The sequence below is a fragment of the Neolamprologus brichardi genome, chromosome 6, assembly GCF_056152115.1.
Source record: "Neolamprologus brichardi isolate AB-2024 chromosome 6, ASM5615211v1, whole genome shotgun sequence".
In the NCBI taxonomy this organism is placed as follows: Eukaryota; Metazoa; Chordata; class Actinopteri; order Cichliformes; family Cichlidae; genus Neolamprologus; species Neolamprologus brichardi.
The window spans coordinates 2,972,222-2,990,953 of record NC_142109.1 but is presented as its reverse complement, the minus strand read 5'-3'; the positions used below and the strand labels follow the sequence as shown (position 1 = coordinate 2,990,953).

The 18,732-nt window shown below is 43.0% G+C and overlaps 1 protein-coding gene across 2 annotated transcripts in view; it reads left to right on the top strand.

Annotated features, from left to right (window-relative positions):
* LOC102799559 (uncharacterized) overlaps nt 1-17,606 on the top strand; it is a 36,586-nt gene extending 18,980 nt beyond the window's left edge. For both annotated transcript variants that reach the window (XM_006806148.2, XM_035914470.2), the window contains 5 exons: nt 2,004-2,177; nt 3,220-3,409; nt 6,741-6,814; nt 10,065-10,193; nt 10,331-17,606. In XM_006806148.2, coding sequence (XP_006806211.1) covers nt 2,004-2,177; nt 3,220-3,409; nt 6,741-6,814; nt 10,065-10,193; nt 10,331-10,446 — 683 coding nt within the window. In that variant the 3' untranslated portion in view covers nt 10,447-17,606. The remainder of the gene's footprint in view (nt 1-2,003; nt 2,178-3,219; nt 3,410-6,740; nt 6,815-10,064; nt 10,194-10,330) is intronic.
* Nucleotides 17,607-18,732: the final 1,126 nt, after the last annotated feature.

Sequence of the window (18,732 nt, the reverse complement as noted above, 5' to 3'; positions counted from 1 at the left end):
CTAACCGCTTTCCCTTTCCCTGCCTTCTGCCTGGCACAGATTCTACATTCCTCAGAGATTTTGCTCCCTATTGACATGACACACTGTCACACAGTTGCTTCAGATTTAAGGGCAGCACGTGATGTGAATCTCCCGTTTCACCATGTCCCAAAGGTGCTCTACTGGATTGACTGGCATCTGGAGGCCATTTGAGTACAGTGAACTCATTGTCACATTCAAGAAACCAGTTTGAGATGATTTGAGCGACGTTGCACCTCATCCTACTGGAAGCAGCCATTAAAAGTTGTCAGGAGCAATACTCGGGTGGGCCGTGGTGTTTAAGGATGATCGGTTGGTGCTCACAGCACCACCGACCCGAACCGCTGACACGAAGCAACATGGGTCCATGCTTTCATGTTGTTTATGCCAAGTTCTGACCCTACGAATCTGAATGAATCTCATCAGACCAGGCAACAATTTTTCAGTTTTCTGTTGTTGACACAATTCAATTCAATTCAATTCAATTTTATTTATATAGCGCCAAATCACAACAAAAGTCGCCTCAAGGTGCTTCATAGATACAGAGAAAAACCCAACAATCATATGACCCCCTATGAGCAAGCACTTTGGCGACAGTGGGAAGGAAAAACTCCCTTTGAACAGGAAGAAACCTCCGGCAGAACCAGGCTCAGGGAGGGGCGGGGCCATCTGCTGTGACCGGTTGGGGTGAGAGAAGGAAGACAGGATAAAGACATGCTGTGAAAGAGAGACAGAGGTTAATAACAGATATGATTCAATGCAGAGAGGTCTATTAACACATAGTGAGTGAGAAAGGTGACTGGAAAGGAAAAACTCAATGCATCATGGGAATCCCCTGGCAGCCTACATCTATTGCAGCATAACTAAGGGAGGATTCAGGGTCACCTGGTCCAGCCCTAACTATATGCTTTAGCAAAAAGGAAAGTTTTAAGCCTAATCTTAAAAGTAGAGATAGTGACACGTGTGATCTTCTGCTGCCGTAGTCTGTCCGCTTCCAGGTTTGGCCTGTTGTGTTTTCAGAGATGCTCTTCTGGATATCTCGGTTGTAACAAGTGATTATTTAACTTACTCTCATCTTCCTATCAGCTCAAAGCAGTCGCATCATTCTCCTCTGACCTCTGGGATCAACAAAGCATTTTGGTCCAGTGACCTGTTGCTAACTGGATCATTTCTGTTTGTCTAACCATTCTCTGTAAACTTTAGAGATGATTGTGAAATACTCAGACCAGTCCACCTGGCACCCACGACCATGACACGCAAAGACACTTTTCTTCATCGGTTTGAACTTGTCTTGACGATGTCGGGCTAATTAGATATTTACATTAATGAGCAGCTGAACAGTAATCGGTTTCCTTCCTTCTATCCTTGTACTGTTAAAATTCTAAGTGATAAAAATTACAAACATTTATGAAAATGCAGGAACCAAAACGATTACTCCGGAGAATTTCTGCTGTGCTTCAAAGTAATGATACTCACTATTCTAGAAAATATCATAAGCTGTTATCATGACCCTGTCAGTGTTTAAATAAACTCTTTTTGATGGTTCAGCAGTTGTGCCACTTGTATTTGTACTTACATGTAATTTAGTGCAATGGTATCTAGCCAGAAGATAAGGTGGCACAAGATAAAAAGAAACAGAGCGAAAGAGAAACTTGCATTTTATACAGAGCTGACAGGGAAGCCTTGTCAGGACAAAAAGGAATATAGGAAATAATTTCCACCCACTCACATGTCTGTTTGGATGCGGCACCAGGGGGAATTCAAGAAACCGACAAGATGGCTTCCGATCTTTCTGGAGATATAAGTTTTATGAAACACTTTCTTCTTGGCTGCTTTCCTTACTCACTGATTCTTTTTATCAAATATTTTGTTCTATTCTCTGTCACTTGGTTTGTTTGTTGTTTTAACAGGCAAGCAAGTTGCTTGAAGAACTGCGAGGTTTTTCCCACATGAGTGCCTAAATCTTTGCATATTTGTCCTTCTAGAGGTGGAAGCAGAGCCAGCCAGGCAGCTGGGCGAGCGACCGTCGAAGCGCCGCTGTTTCTGGGAGTACAGACGTGCTCGGGAGTCAGCCACGAAGAAGAAACTTGGCGGTGACGTCCACTGGTCTCTGTCCTGGAGCTCCAGCACTCTTCCCAGCACGCTGTACCGCCGAGAGGGTGAGAATACAGCATTACTGCGTGATGCTAGTGAATGCTATTTAATGCTGATTGTTTCATACAAAAAATAAATAAATAAAAAAGTCAGAAAAGTTACTAGATTATTAAGTGAAACTGGTTTACGTGGTTGTTTCTCTGGGGAAGACATTTTTGGAGTGCCGATGACCTAATTATTAAAAAAGATAATTGTCAGATTGATAAGTTAAACCCTAATCAAAGGGCTGGATTGAAGGTTTGGCAGCAGGAGTCATTAACCCGACGTGCACGCTGCAGTTGGGATCGTCCCATTTCCTTTTTCTCCCGTGACACAGATCAGACCTGCACCCTCAGGCGTGTGCCCTACATACAACTTGCATGTCAAAATGTGGATTTTTCAACATTCCCATCGTACGCGAATCTCACGTCAGGCTCAACAAAAGCTTTGCTGCAGTGCTGCAGCCCGTGTTATGCTGGACAAACCAGAATGGCAGTCCTTTAAACTTAGTCCAGTCGAACCACTCAAACAAGAGTCAGCACTGATAACAGTGTACGTGTTGTGTAAATACTCCGTAAATCTATCAAACTATTGGGGTGGATGCTTATTTTAAATCATGGGATTCATTGTACAGTAATCTCTATGCGACATCTCTATAGTTCTGTATCATGTCATATATCTCTAATATAGTCATTTCAGGGGGGAAACAATAGCTCTTGTAGAGAGCTCAGATGATCCACCCACACCAATTGCAAATCTTCTATTTTAAGGGGCTAGCAATTAGTAGAAAGTCGGTTTAAATAGCAATTTAGCAAAGTGCCTTGGGTGCCTAATGTTTATTTCAAACTTTAATCATGCAAAGCTGCTCTAGAAGAGTCCAGTACTAAAAATATGGAGCTGCAAACCATAATACCTCCAAATGAAAGCAGATATTAAAACAAATAGATGCCTTGCCTTGTACCACTGGGAGATTTGGCATCCTGACATTTTAAGGCCAGGTTTGGTAGAGCTGCACTGTTTTTACCTGACCGGACACGTATGGAGTTCATTTTGTTGTTGTTAATTCAGGCAAAAAGGGGCGACGCAAAGCCCGGAAAACAGATGCCAGCGACCTGACGCCGAACCCTCAGAAGCTCCACAACATCGGGGAGCAGCTGCAGAAGCTCAACGCAGCGATCGATGGCATGGGTCCGGTCAACGACCTGCCCGCTGTGGCCCGAGCCCGTTCACGCAAGGAGAAGAACAAGCTGGCCTCCAGGTACAGCGTGCTCTTTACTGCCCTCCTACATCCTCTGCACCAAGTGGGAACACTGGAAATGCTCTGTATTGATTTATGAGGCCTGAGTGGGAATTTTAAGAGGGTTTCAGCTTTTGTAATTTGCTGGCAGAAAAGAGAAGCCCGGGGGGCTCTGTGGTCTAGTATCTGCAGTCTTTAGCCCTGTCAAGATTGGTTTTCAAATATGTGCAGCATTTAATAGTTGACCTTCTAAATGCGGGTGGTGGAGGACATGGACGGTGAAGAACACATGGAGACGTGATATCTGTGTGGATTTTAGACCATCAGTTGCATTCATGTGATGGAAAATAAAAGGATGTTGGGAAATGGGTCGCGTTTTTACTGATTTGAATTTTTCCTTTGATGATGCCGTCATGTCGTAGAACTCTGCAGATCAGCAAGCCTTAAAAGAAACTACCATACTATGCTTTTGTAAAATTTCAAACAGGCTTTAATTTACTTTCAATATGTCCCTCAGAATAACACACAAACACACAACACTGAAGGTTGAAAAGCTTGGTCTTCAGTGTATTTTTGCATTGCCTGTTTCTTTGTAACAAACTTACCTTGGATGTTATCTTGACAGAATAAGTGAAGGAAGGACGGAGGGAAGCAGAGGAAAAAACAAGAGAGGCAGGGAGATGGAGGGGAGCAGGATGAAAAGCTGAATACAAGGAAATCAGGCAGGATTGAAGAGGCAGACGAGGAGTAGAGGGAAAGATGGGTCATATAAAGTTCATCTTTGCAGGGAGGGAGGGAGGGGGAGATTTCAGAATTCAGGACATTATTGCAGGCAGTTTTGCAGGAGCCTGGGAATATCCTGTAATTCAAAACATACATTAAACACAACGCAAACATGTCATCTAATAGAAAGTTTGGCAAGGACTTACAGAAATAAAGCTGAAAAAGAGACTGAAGGGGAGGGGAGTGACGGAAATTTAACGTCAGAGGATGCAGGAATCTCATGTGAAGCTTCACTTCTTTTGCTCTGTCATAGCTGTGGCTGCGTGAGTCCAGGTTGGGGTTAGTAGTTGGATTAGCCTGACCGCCTTCAGACCTTCCTTCCCCTTCTTTTCCCTGCTCATGTCTGAAATAACCTGCCCGGGGCATTCAGGCGGCGCAAAGGAAAAACACTGGGCTGGTTCTTAGCCCTCGCCCAGTTTGGCACAACATTCCAGCCAACACGCTTAGCAATGAAAATTGTCCCGGATGCTAACTTACTAACTAGACTCAGCAGGAATACACCATCATTTGGGAAAGTATTGTTTAGCTTCTTCAGTGGTTTCATGATGTCGTGATTTTGACCAGTTAGAAACCAGAGGAGACACAAATCCATACATCCGCTGAAGTGAGCTCTTTCAAGTAATGAACCAACACAAAGAAGCTTTATTGCTAACTTCTTCATAGAAATATACCTATATCACTGCTTTTTTTTTTCTTTCTTTCTTTTTAAACTATTTTATTTGTATTTTAACATAGTCCCTCCAGAAGCCTCTCCACTATTCTGAATAGTAAATCTGGCTGCTTGTTTGAAGCTCTTATCTAAATACATGTAAAAAAAAAGTGTAATATCTATTTCAGTGGTGTTTCGGGCATATGAAGTGCATCTATAGGATCACCGGTTAAATTGGATTAAATAACAGCAAAATAAATGAAAACTTTAACATTGTTGCCATCTTTGCCAAAAAATAAGATATAAATAGATTTTACAGTCTAGAAAAATACACAAATATTCACACCAAAAAAAAGGTGAGTGGTAGGTGTTGTATGAACACGAGCAAAAGAAAAGCTCTGGCTCATTCCACCAGAGCACTGAGCAAACATTAAGCTAAGTCATGTTGTAGATAGAGAAAGCTAAAAATAAAATCATACTAGAACTTACCGTCATCTTTTCTGCTACCATCTTATTATTATACTGTAACTGTATTTGCTTGCCACTACACGATTGAATGTGAGTGAATTTAATTGAGTTGAATGCAGTTTTATTTGTACTTGGGGAAGGTGGGAAGGAAATACTCCTTTTTAGACTTCAGTATATAATTGGATCGTTGGAAGCAGGGACAGGACAACCTTTGCTATGCATTTCCTTTTATAATGATTTGTTTCACCTAGCTTGCAAGCTAATGTGAAGTTTGAACCTTTGGCCATCAAGTTTATATGAATTAGCTCAAGTTCGGCTGTGTTCAGGAATATAGGACTTGGTGACACCAGAAATAATAGCAGCAGAATTTCAGGCTGAAGTCCAAGAACTACTTTGGATTTGACACAATCTGTAGATTTACCCACAGAAGTAAAGTAAATCTTGCAATCTTTGCAACTATGGCAATCTTTGACATTACAAATGCTGCTCAGTACTCATGTTAAGAAGGTTAATAATCATGTTTCACAGGATGCATTAATTAAGTGCAGAGAATTGCCAACCGTCATCAGATATCATCAGATTGTAGATTTCCTGCCTGCTGCATTGTCCACAACACCCCATTGTGGCTAGCCACAGGTTGGCATACACTTCCAGGTTTCTTAAACACAACCATTTGCAGCCTTTTTCCAAACACATGCATGAACCAGAAGCTTTCAACTTGGTGAACACTTTTCCTACCTTCAGGCAGCGACTGATTTTCATTCAGTACATTACTTAAATCAATTTGCAGCTGTATGTAATCCATCACAATAAACAGCAAGATCTCTCAAGGACTATTTTTGGATTTGCATTAAGAACAGAAACTCTATATCTCTATAATCACATTTGCAAATGTAAAAACCTGTGGTGCATATTGGAACCTGCTCAGTACTTGGTTAAGTCCCATCCCCGCAGTGATTAGGAACATTTAAATTGTTGTACTGTCGTCCACATCCTCCTCAAACCAGCAGGGACTGTGGTACAAAAAAGAAAAACCTGGCAAGGCTCAAGTCAACATGTGGAGAAACACTGAGGAAATATTCTATCCAGCGCTACTGACCTGCAAGTATTTTCTTTCCCTAAGTTTCATTTAGCTCACTCATAGCTGCAGGAAAAGAAAAATTCTCTCCACATTGCAGAAAATAGTCCCCATGAGAGGCATTAATATTTAACATGCGCTGATTGTTTTATTCTCAGCTCTCTTTTCTCCAACACTCTCAAACCAGAACTGGATTTGCCCTTTTGTGGTGTCAAATGGTCCTTCAGAGGGGTTAAAGAGGTTTTCAATCTTCCTCATGGTTTGGAAATACGGTCAGCGTGAGCCAGCTGACTCAGTAACGAGGTCATGTGGAGAATGGGAATGCTCGCACAAAGTCTAAAGAATGACAGTGTTTTATTTTCCTCTGTTTTCAGGGCCTGCCGGCTGAAAAAGAAGGCCCAGCACGAAGCCAACAAGATCAAGCTGTGGGGGCTCAATCAGGAATATGGTCAGTACTCAGGAAATCACTGGGTATTCTTTAGCAGGGGGTTTCGGATGCACTTCTGACTGTTCCCTGAACATAAAGTCAAAATAGTCATTAAACTCTATATATGCTCTTCTTATAGATGATTGCATCTAGATTTTTATTTTATGTTTATTTTTATATTTCTCTCTTTTTCAAATGGGTGACCCTTCTTGCTGTGGGTGGCTAACGATAATGATATCTGCTTTTTCTTGTGATACAGTTACCTATACAGCAGCACCAAATATCAGCATTATACTCTAAACATTTAGTCAGTTCCCATCAACTTTTTGGCTTCTCCCAGTAGTGACGGTGTTCAAATAAATTAGAGTAAAGTGAAGTTAAATGGAGGAGAGCAAGAAAATGCAAATCAGCTGCTAATTAATTAAACTGCTACATTCATAAAATTGTCTTGCAGTTGACTCTGAGTAACCCAAGCAGAAAAATCTAACCAGTGCTCATTCCTCACAGACTATCATTGGAAGCTCTACAGCCCACAGTTTATAGCTTACAGTTTATTTTTTGCTAGCACCTTGCTAACAAATCGTGCAAGCATTGGCTAACAATCTAGCAACACCCTCTTGTTCAAATATGGTCACCTCTAGCTCTGAAAAACCAAAACTCTATCCTGGAGGTTTCCACAAAACCAGTGAGTGGTGTCACATGGGTGTGTCCATCTTTTATATACAGTGTGTGGTCCCACACCTAGTCCTAACTGCTTCAACGTGTGTGTTCAGAAATCATCTTCTACTGTTTGAGTTAGTGTTGCTTCCTCATCAGCTTGCACTAGTTCTCTTCCTTAACCTGTTCTATCAAATAGAAGATAATCTTGGCCTCCTCTATCAGTTGTGTGTGAAAATCTAAGTAGATGTGCAAGTTTGTCTCGCACCACAGCTATGTTTAGTTCAAAGCCACATAAATCAACTTTCCATCCCATGCTCGGTTTGCAGTTTAGCAGCTCGTCTTGATTATGTCGACATGCTTAAATGCTCTGAATTCCTGCCAGGTGATTGGTTGATCAGATCTTTGAATTGTTGAGCCGTTAACGTGAAGCAGTTTTGTATGTACAAAACTTCTAAACATTGTGAGTCTTTTTTCACTTCGGGTGAGTTGACTTTAGTAGAGGAAGGAAGTGGGAGAACTGGCTCTGTGGGACAGACTGGTGTAACACTATATATGAGACGGAAGAGCCTGACAGTTTAAATTGATAGATGATTGAATGAGTTAATTATTATACCCAGCGTCAGTTAATGAGAGTAAAACCACATCAGAGGCTGCAGAGTGCCAAAGTGGACATTTTCCTCACTAAGGAAATTTAAATCAAGCTAAATTAGTGAGAAACCATCTTTTCAAATAACACTGAAGATGCTCTGTTTAAGAAAACAGGTTAATGCAGAGAACTGATAGTAACAAGACCACGAGGAGCAGGGAAACCCTTGGAAGTGCGACTTCACCTCGCTCCTGATAATCAACACCTCGACTCTGCCAAATCTATCAGCCCAGTTCTGCCCACCTCCTCCTCCTCCTCCTCCTCCTCTTCGTGCTCCTCGTCTGGTTTTCTATCGATCTCTGTGAATTCCAACCTTACTAGCATCAACTTTCTTTGTCCATTTCTCCTTGATTTTCTCTGAACGTTTCAGTCTTTCCTGATTTTGGCCCAGCATTTGATTTTAGTTGTGGCTTCTGCTTTTGTGTTTTTTTGCCTTCTGACTGGCCCAAATACAGAACTTGACCTCACAGATTTCCTTCCTTCCGTTTTTCCTGTGTCATTTGTTTTTCTCTTCCATTCACTCGCTTTATATCGCTGCTGTTTGCATCTATACAAAACACACTTTTACATATTTAGCCGCAGATTCAACAGGAAACTTCAAACAAAGAGCACTTTGGTACCATGCCAGTGCTGTGTGAAGCCTCCAGACTTGCTTTGTGTGTGTGTGTGTGTGTGTGTGCGAGTGTGTGTGTTACAGAGACTTGGGGAGCAGCTGGTCAGACCCACTGTGGTCCTTCGCCCACACACGCACTCCCTGCTGATATGAGCCCTGGACAAAAGAGAAATCACATCAAGGCGAGAATAATGTACACAGACAGAAGGGGTGTCATGGCACCACTGGGTCACATGACCTGACACGGGAGGAGCCACTAGCATAGGAGGTGCCGATGACTCACAGCACTACTATCTGAGCTAAACTAAACAGTTTCTGTTTCATAAGCAAACAAAAACACAGATGTTTGGGGAAAATTTTCAAACACTGGAAAAAAGCGGGGCTTACATAAATATACCATTATAATGCTAATATAATAATTTACTCTTAAACCACTTTTGCTAATTATAGATGTAAAACAATCCATTTATTTTTAAATTAAAAACTATTACCTCTTCTATTAATCACAAGCCCACCCACCGGCTGGGCTCGCTGCTTACCATCCGCAAACCTCTCCAAGTATAATATTAATAATAAGAAAATACTTTTTATTAAACGTACATTTTCCAAGCCAATTTCAACCCTACATTTTCTGCTTTCCCGTGGGCCCAACCAGCTGCTTCTCTGTGCCACATGTTGTAGCAACCCATCTGCTATTATCTCACAGACCCGAGAAGGATTCCTTTAACAAAAAGCGTGTTTCTTGACTCCAGATGCTTCATATTACTAGTCAGTATCTGTTGGCCACTGAGCAGCTCCACTTGGACAGTTAGGAGTTGAAGATCGAGGGTTGAGTCACAAACTCACTCATCTGACCTTTCGGGCACCACTTTCACTCCTTTAGTTTCAGCTTGATGTTTACTTTCCCTTTCCTTTTCTCTCTGCTTTCTCTTCTGCTTTCTGAAAACAAACATCTGCTTCGTACCGCTGAGGGGAGTTCTGCGAGAGCAGCTTTGCATGATTGGCAGTTCAAAATACTTCTCATTTATCTCGCAGCCTTTCTGTAGCCCCTTCAATTCACCCTATCTCTAAAACAAGCTGTTTCAGCTGCTCTCTCTTCGAGCCAATTTACTCCCGATTAGCCATCCCTTGCAAACAGAAGGTCAGTGAGCTGTATGTTTGACAGCCCTGCACTAAACACCGTAATTGGTCTCATGTAGGCGACTAAAAATGCACGCCTTTGGATTCTGTGGAAAAACTCCACAGCCCTGAATGATATCAGTTATTCTCCCTCGACTTTCAGAAACAGAATTCCACCCCTGGAAACGCTTTCCTGACTCGCGTTGCTGTTTTTTCCTCTTTTTGCTGCACAGAAAACCTGTTGGGAGCTCTGCTGCGGATTAAGGAAGTGATCAGACGGCGAGTGGAGAGCAGCGAGGAGGAGGACACGGACGAGCGAGGGATGACCCAACGGCTCGAAGACATCCTCAGAGAGTCGAGTGGTGAGAAACAGACTAACATTGCAGATATGTAATAAGCAGTTTGGATATTTCGTGCTATAAAAACAGGTTTGATTTTGCTTGCGACTTGTCCCTTTCTTTCCATCGCACCTCCTAATTTATCTCCATGGCTACCTCAGGTCCCTTAGTTGCTGGGCGGACCAAAGACTTTGTGCAGAGGATTTTGGCAGCCAGCGCAGGCGGTCAGAACCAACGCAAAGAGCCCTCACAGGACGGGGATGAGGCATCGGGGTAAAACCCCAAAACAGCAGTCCCTTTTCTCTCCGTACCCTCTTCTTCCAACCCCGCCCTCCCAGCACCACCAACTTGTCGAGACCAAGCTCCTCCACACCTCTTCTGCTCTCACGTCGTACACATTTAAGCAAAGAGACGGCAAAGTGGAGAGGCTGGGAACCAAGAGGAGGTGAGGAAGAAGAGGAAGGAGTAGCCTAAACAAAGCGAAAGTAAATTGCTACCTTGCTCCTGGTCCTCTCCTGTTGGTCCTCCAAACAGCAGCCGTCTTCACCGCTCTGTCTCTGCAGGCTGCACCACAACCACCAACAGGCCAGAGCTGCTGCTGCTGCTCCTGCTGCTGCTGCTGATGTCTCTGTATTCTGTGTTCTCTGTGTGCGTGCATAAGTGTGTGCGTGTAACATACTGTATGAGCGTGTATAGTGTTCCTCTCTCCCTCTCTGTGCTGTATTTGTACCCCATTGTGCCTATGAATAGACATTGCACTGTTTTGTAGATGGTCGTAGTTGTTGTCAGGGGGCCGTTAGTGAGCCGAGGGCGAGGGGGCATTTGAGGATAAGAGGAAGTTCTAAAAATAAGGAAGTGGGAGGAGCCCAGGCACGGGAAACAAAGAAGAGGGTGTGTTTGTTTTGGTTTGGGGGTTTTTTTGTTGTTGTTTTTTGTTTGGCTGGGCTCCTATAGAAGCTCTGCATATCATTTGAATTGCACCAGCATCTGAAATGAGACCCAATGCCAGACCAGTCAATGGTAACTGATGGAAAAGTCCTCGGAGCTTTAATAGTCACCCCTCTCTGACACCCCCGTCACCCCATCAAAATGTGAGCAGAGATCAAAAGAAAAAAAAAGAAAACAAACTGCACCTTAATTTAAACTGACCAAAGATAAGTGATACTGCTGAACTACTCTGTCACCACTTCAGATGCTGCCAGCCATTAACACACCATCCTGTCCTGCTGAGAGAGGGGTGAAGTGACTGATACACTTTTAATTCTTGTCCTATTTACCTGCGTGCATCATTCAAAGATGGGCATCACCTGATAGACTTTGATCCTTTTCACGTAAATGCACTACCGTCACGGACCCGAGAGGCCGTGGTGTGGCAGACGGGACTTGTCGATTGGTTGGCCGTCTAGCTCTGCAGCCTGGTGCTCCTTTAGCTGATCTGTGGTGGATTTATTTTTTACCCCAAAAAAGGGAAGTGTCCTCGATGCCTGCCCCAAGCCCTCTCCTCAACCCCCTGACCTGATTATGTAGCGCAATTTCCTGACTTGCAATGACAAATAGAGAAAAAACACACACACACTTGTAGAGCTAGAAAGCAAATAATTAGTTTTTGTTGATTTGATTTTGTTGTTATTTGATGATGCCACAGCCCACAAAGTGGGCGTCAGTCTTGAGAGTTTTGAGAAAAAAAAAATCTGCCTTTTTAATTTCTGTTTTTCTTTATTTTTCTGTGGTCTCTGCTAAAGCTGGAGACCCACCTGTCCACACTCTGTAAATGTTGTTGGACGCTAAAAAAATTAATTAAGACCTTTGAATTGCACTGTGGTAAGAGCAACAAAGCACCTTTGAAGAGGGCTTCAAATCCTCCAAAAGAGAGAGGAAAAAAAAGACTCTTGGCACCTTTTTCTAAAGACAGATATTGATTGAGAGACTTGAGGGCACCGAGCGCTTTGCGACCAACTGCTGGTTTGGGCTTGTTTCAGTATGGTGCTACTATATGATGACAGAAAAGTCATGCAAACACATTTGGAGGCATGAGGCAGTAACTGCTGACTGGGTTTTGGCCTGCAAGGACGTACTGTTGTAATAGGCGGTTTGTTTGCATAATGACGCCTTTCTCAAGTGCCTGGAGCTTAAAGCCACAGGGACCTGTGTTATTAAAACCTATTACAAGGTAAAACTTAACTCGTGACTGCTGCGCCAAGCTTGGCATCACTTGACTTTACTTAGAAGAAGAAGAAGGAAAAAAATGCAGGCTCATCTGGGGTCACCAAAAAAAAAGGTGAAGCAGAATGTTTTCCTTTTAAATTAAGTCTATACATGGAAATCTATGTTGAAATCTATTTGTGGAAACAGTGGTGGGCACTGGTTTCTGTGAACATCATATCTGGGAAATATACATAGGGGAGCGGCTGTTCACGGAGCGATTCCCTTTTGTTTTTTAACCTTGACAAGCTCCCATCTGGGCTGCATTCCAAAGCTGCTGTTCTACACACTGTCCCCTTTCTATGGAAAAAAAATTGGAAAAACAAGACATTTCCTGTCTCATTCAGGAACGGAGCGGTTCAACTTAAACTCTTCACCTCGTGGATGTCTTGCTTGTTGTCATTTTTTTAGACGACTGAGGGGCAGCTTAGCGTCACTCCTGCTTTGAGTTTTCTGCATCCGCTCTGTTCTGGGAAATGTTGCTCATGGTTGTATAAAGCTGTACTGTAAACAGAGGATTCCTGTCGGCTTCCTTGCTGGGGAACAGAGCGCCGAGGCTCTGGTGCCAAAGACGGTCTGAGAATGAAAAGATACCCGATTCAGCTCTAATGTCAATGAGGCGTCCTCAACGTTACCACAGAAACCCGCTCAGGCTTTCATGTGATCATCCGTGAAGAGACGCGTGATCTCGGGGAAGGTCACTGAGTGTAGCTAATGGTGTGCACTTCTACTCCCATAACCCACCCCCCAAAACACACACTTTCTCCCGGGGGGCTGGGAAGCTGCTGATGCTGCCAGCAGAGTCACGGGATCGTGCGCTGGCAGCAGCTCGTGCAACAACAACAGAAAACAAGAGGGAAGAGCAGAGAAACAACTGTGCAGATCGCCGAGCTTTAAAACGCTCTCACGCCCATCTGTCACGTCAGAGGAGGAGGATGAGGTCTTTGTGTTTAAAGACTACACAAGTTTGTACAGATATTTTCCTTCCTTCAGATCGCTGTTACGTAACACAGCGCACCATCTGCTGTGTACACTCATCTATATGCCAGAAACTGCAAACAGTTGTAACACGGTGAATTCCTGCCTCTGATCCAAACAGAAAAACAGCCGGTTTTACACAAGCGCTCATCTAAGGGCCTTAACTGATGCTGTAGCTTGTTGTATTGTGGGATATCCCTTTAACTGTAAAGCTTTAATAGGGAGTGGCCGGTCTTGGCAAGGCCACTTGTTTCTGTTTCTCACATTCCTGATTCAGTTCCTCTGTGGTGTTTCTGTTTGTGTGCACCTGGAAGGAGGAGAGAGAGTGAACTGACCCAAAGATGTCAGTCGTGTGGTCACTGTTCACTTTTTCACGGTCAGAACAGGCCGAGCCGGCCCAGGCTCAGTTTAACAAACAGCCCAGAACAAACAGTCTCGGCTTACAACTTTGTCCACATCTGACCTAATATAGACAATGACTCTGCAGAAACTGGACGATTCTTATCTGACTGGCTTCCTCGTCGGGTGTCGCCATCTGCCAGATGCAGAGAGAAGTAAACAATTGTGAAACTTGCCTGTTGCTCATGTGCACGTGGGCTTTTTCTGAGAAAGTTCTGGAGAAAAGGGGAAGACGTTGAGTGGAGCTCTGGGTCCAGCTCAGCAGTTTAGGGAATGGTGACAGTTGAAAGTAAGGAGCTTCTGCATACGTGGTACAGAGAGGACACACGTGTGAGGCTGTTAATGATTGCTACCATTGTGGAAATTCCCACTGAAAACGTTACAGGGAGGTTTTAATCTTTTCATCCATTTATCTCAGCAGACCAAGTTTCACGTTTCAAAGCAGTATCGTTGACTGTTGACATTTTAAACATTAGAGGTGCATTAAATGCTGGCACGGAAGTATGGATACGAAAAGATGCAATATAACTGAGGCAGGTACTTATTAGAACAACAACAAAAACCCCTCTGTGGGCTTATAAAACAGTAAAAGCTCTGTATCGCACACACAGCTGTGCTGTGTGGAGATGCTCTGCTTTTGAAAGACTTCCAGTGGAATTTTGAACTGCAACCAAAACATGAGAAAATGAATTAACAGTAATTCTGGTCATAAAGTGATTTCACAACCGAGGTGACCAGACCGTCCCTTTTTCTGGCTGCTGTGAACAGGATTTTATTTCATTGTCTGTTATCTTCAGAAACTGTTTAAAATCACGAGATTAACAGATTGTTGGTTTTTTTTATACTCTGACGTTTTTATAGCTGCCCGAGGAAGAAGTGTTAACCTCTGTGTGTGCCATGTTTGTAAAGTGTAGCTTAAATCCTTGAAGCAGCAGTGTTAGGGTGAGAACAATTAGAAGTGGTTGACCTTCCTAAGCTTACACATGGCTGCAGTGGCTTTTTGGACCAGGCATTCAGGCCCTGTGGACCCGCTGGGCTGAATAGACTCATCAGTAAGACTACACCGGTGGGACGCTGCTGACCTCCAAGTGCCCGTCCCCGCTCTGCTCCACTGCTCTCATTGTTGGAAACACTCTGGCTTCTCCAGTTTCAAAGGCAGAGGAGGCCAGGGAAGCGGCACTTAGTCAGGGACCCTGAGTAGTTTATCCGAACCCTTCTAATCCCCACCGTCACCTCCACCCTCTGCCACACTCTGATATCTTTCAATCGCCCTGGTGGCCTGCGTCTCGATGCGCCGCTTCCTTTATTGCTGACCTGGAAACTTCCATCTGGAAGGAGCCAGATGGGGCCCAAGTGTCATTTTCAACCTGCAGGTCCATATTACTTTTCTCCATCAATTAAATTGAAGTGGAAGGAGCTAGACGAGGCTTTGCCGGTCGGTGCCTCGTGTGTTATCATTGCATTTAAATCAGAGAGCGGAACATCTGTTTTTAGAACATCTGGCAGTGGTTGTTTAAGGACTCTGACTACACTCTGACTCTGACTTTGTATGATTAACAAGGTCCTACTTGTGCACACCATGTTCTGCCAAACCTAGATCGCTTGCAAACTTAATGATAAATTATTGAACATTTTATTCAGGCAGCAAGATACCACAACTTCAAGGCTTTAGAGGAACTGCTTGGTGCTTTGGGAAATACTGTTGCTAAAGGTTAAATCGTACCTTATGAGGTTGTGTGTGAGGTTTTGGTCTTGTGTTAAAGCAGCGGTTGCAATGTCATCTTAACTAATTTGCTAATCTTTTATATGTCTTTATCAGAGTGGAATTTGAACTCTCGCCATTAACATTTTGGCAGCAGCTCTGTTGTTCGTTTTGGAGCTGTATTTAGGCTAGAGGGTGAAAGCACTGTACTGTCAGCTGAGGCCAGCAAACTGTTTGGTTACAGTTCCCACAAAGAGATTACTGTTAATTAGGTATAAGTGATAAAATATTCAAAATGCAGTCATCAAAACTCAAACACAGACTTGTTGAAAGTCCACACAAGTTAGAAAGTCACATTGTTTGTCAGATAATTCCGTTAAAAAATCCTCGACCGGTAATGATCCTGCGGAAGGATCATTACCGGTCGCAGCAGATGGCCCCGCCCCTCCCTGAGCCTGGTTCTGCCGGAGGTTTCTTCCTGTTAAAAGGGAGTTTTTCCTTCCCACTGTCGCCAAAGTGCTTGCTCATAGGGGGTCATATGATTGTTGGGTTATAAATAAAATTGAATTGAATTGAATTGAATTGAACCAGCACCACCTTTAAAGCCGGGACATGCAGTTCAAGCTGAGGCTTAGCAGGATTCATATGTCCAGCACAAGCAGTGCGATCGCTGTCCGCTGGCAGTCTGAGAAAGAATCATCTCCCTACACTGAGCTCCGTTTCCAGGTGGAGGACGTGTACAGTCTGGTACAACTGGGAGCTTCTCTTGCTTGTGCTGGTGTTGGTTCGTCAGCCAGCTGTGGAAAACAAAAGCTAGGCTTCCAATGAGCTGAAGGGACACCAAATGTTAAAAGCAAGAGAAAGTGTCACTGTGCTTTTCATGCTGTAGTTTTTGGATCTTAGACACGAACATCATCCACTTCTGCCAATGTGCTGTCAGGATCTCGGAGGACACCAAAGGAGTGTGTTTGGAGTTGGTGAACCCCGTTTATGCAGACAGACACACTTAAACAACTTCTGCTTTAGAAACAGTCATTGCCTAGAGCTGCCTGTGACCTGTCAGTCAAACTGGCCATGGCCAGAAATCCAAATGGGTGAATTGTAGTTGTAGTAAAGTGGGAAATTAGCTGTAAAGACCAAAACTATATATTGTACCAGGCTGTAATCATGTTCATAGCAGAAGTTGGGCATTTTAACATGGGAGTCTATGGGGATTGGCTTGCCTTTGAGGAAGCCTCAAGTGGCAGTTAGACACGTCTGTGGTGCCTTTGTTCTTCAGCCACAGAAGCTGGTGTTTAATAGAAAAGTCCAAAGGACACTTTCATTTCTGTTAAAAAAGTTATTCTTTTGTACTTTTCAGGGGAAATACAGCTGATGTTTTGGCAGGACAGTAACGTATGCAGTGACCAAAAATGCAGACATTCATATTCATTCTCACAGAGCATTTCGTACTACTAGTGGGTTTTGAAAACCTGCATGGTTGTAGCATCCGATACGTTAACAACGTGCTGCACGTGTGTTGATGGCACAGCCGGTGGCAGCTGAGACACACCTCGTGGCTTTAACCAAAACCGAGTCAGTCGTTTCTGTCCAGATTGATGATGAGTCGAAACCAAAGGCCAGTTGTGGATGTGACCAGTTTTAAAAAACAAAAACAGAAGAACATGTCTCATTAGAAATGAAATAATACTTTAGTATTCCAGAGAAAAATCCTGTGGAGAGAATAAAGAGTGAACAATCACATCCCTGCTGGTTCTTTAATCTGTCTGAAAACACACTGAAAGATGGGAGGAAAGGAAAACTAAGAGACTAGCAAACATTCCACAATGCCATGTCATATACTGTACAGCAACCCTGTCTCCTCCTCTTCCCTTTCTCTCCCCCTCCCACACCCCCTGTCTGTCTCTCAGTAATCCAGTAATCACAATACTACAGTAATACTTTGGACCTGTTAACACATTAACTCATCTTTATGTAAGTCAGTACGTAATCCTTAATAATAATCAAAAAAAGAAAAAAAAATACAAGAAGTGCCGTACAAATAGAAGCCTAATATTTTTTGTTTTTGTTTTGTGTGAGTGTACTGTACACCTGTATAATGTATATTTTAATATTTATATGCAGCTGTTGTATTAAAGTATATTTTTAAAATAAAACACGAGTTTGTTCTTTTTATGTTTTTGCAGTATGTCGGGTTAGAAATGAAGCATGTGGTGATATTTCCTGTATTTAATGTAAAACTGTATCTGTGCTAACTTTTGTAAACACTTCAGTTGCTGCTTTTACCCCTTCTTAGTGTGGCAGAGACAGTGTTATCGATTAATGTGCTCTTTATTGTTTCTCTTCATTTCTCTGAGCCACAGTCAGGATTTGCATTTCCCTTTAGGGATCCTGAAAGGTTTACAAATACTCAACAGCTCCCCCAGCAGGCCTCACAGGGTTAGAGTGGCCGTTATTAATGTTTTTACATGATATCATAGCGAACACAAATGTTTAGGAAACATGATAACGTGAAGCAGACAGTTAGAAACAGAAAGACTAACAGTAGTCTGGCTCAGATTTCTGTTAGATAAAACCAACGCTTCAGAGATGAGCAGAAATACTGAAGTATATGACTGCAAACAAAACGTTAGAGATAGAATCAGCAAGGGAGAGTGATACACTGGGAACAGTTTTTATACGTTTTTTTTTAAAAAGCCATTCAATTTGCAGAAGAAGATGCCCAGAACCAACAGCTTTTGGAGCTTTCGGATGAGTCCAAATCAGCCTACATAGAAAGATTGTGTGGAGGAAAAAAGCAACTGGAATACTTCCAGACAGAAAATTTGGATGCAAACCTAAACAAAATTTACCAAAAAATTTTACTTAAGTAACAGAAAATGATACTGATCCAAAGCATATCAGCTGACAGTGTGTTAAAATGTCCCTTTTATAATCCTAAATCCCCCACCCCCAAGTTTAAAGTTACCAGTTCTTACCAGACCCTCTGTCGGCCGTAGCATAGAGGCAACTTTCACCACAACTATTTCAGAGATGTCTCGATGCATGCTCAATGATCCAGGTAAGGAAATCCCAAAAATGGGATCTGGATGTAGCAGTTTCAGTAGGAGAGACGTTCGGTCAATCATTGAGTGACTTTGCTCTCTCTTCGAAGAGAAAGGGAATGTCTCAGACGAACAATGGGCTGCGAGGACAGTTTCTTGATTATTAATATCTGTTTTATATTATTGTGAAGCACTTTGTGGTTTATATCCTGTGAAGAGTGCTATATGAGTCAGTAAA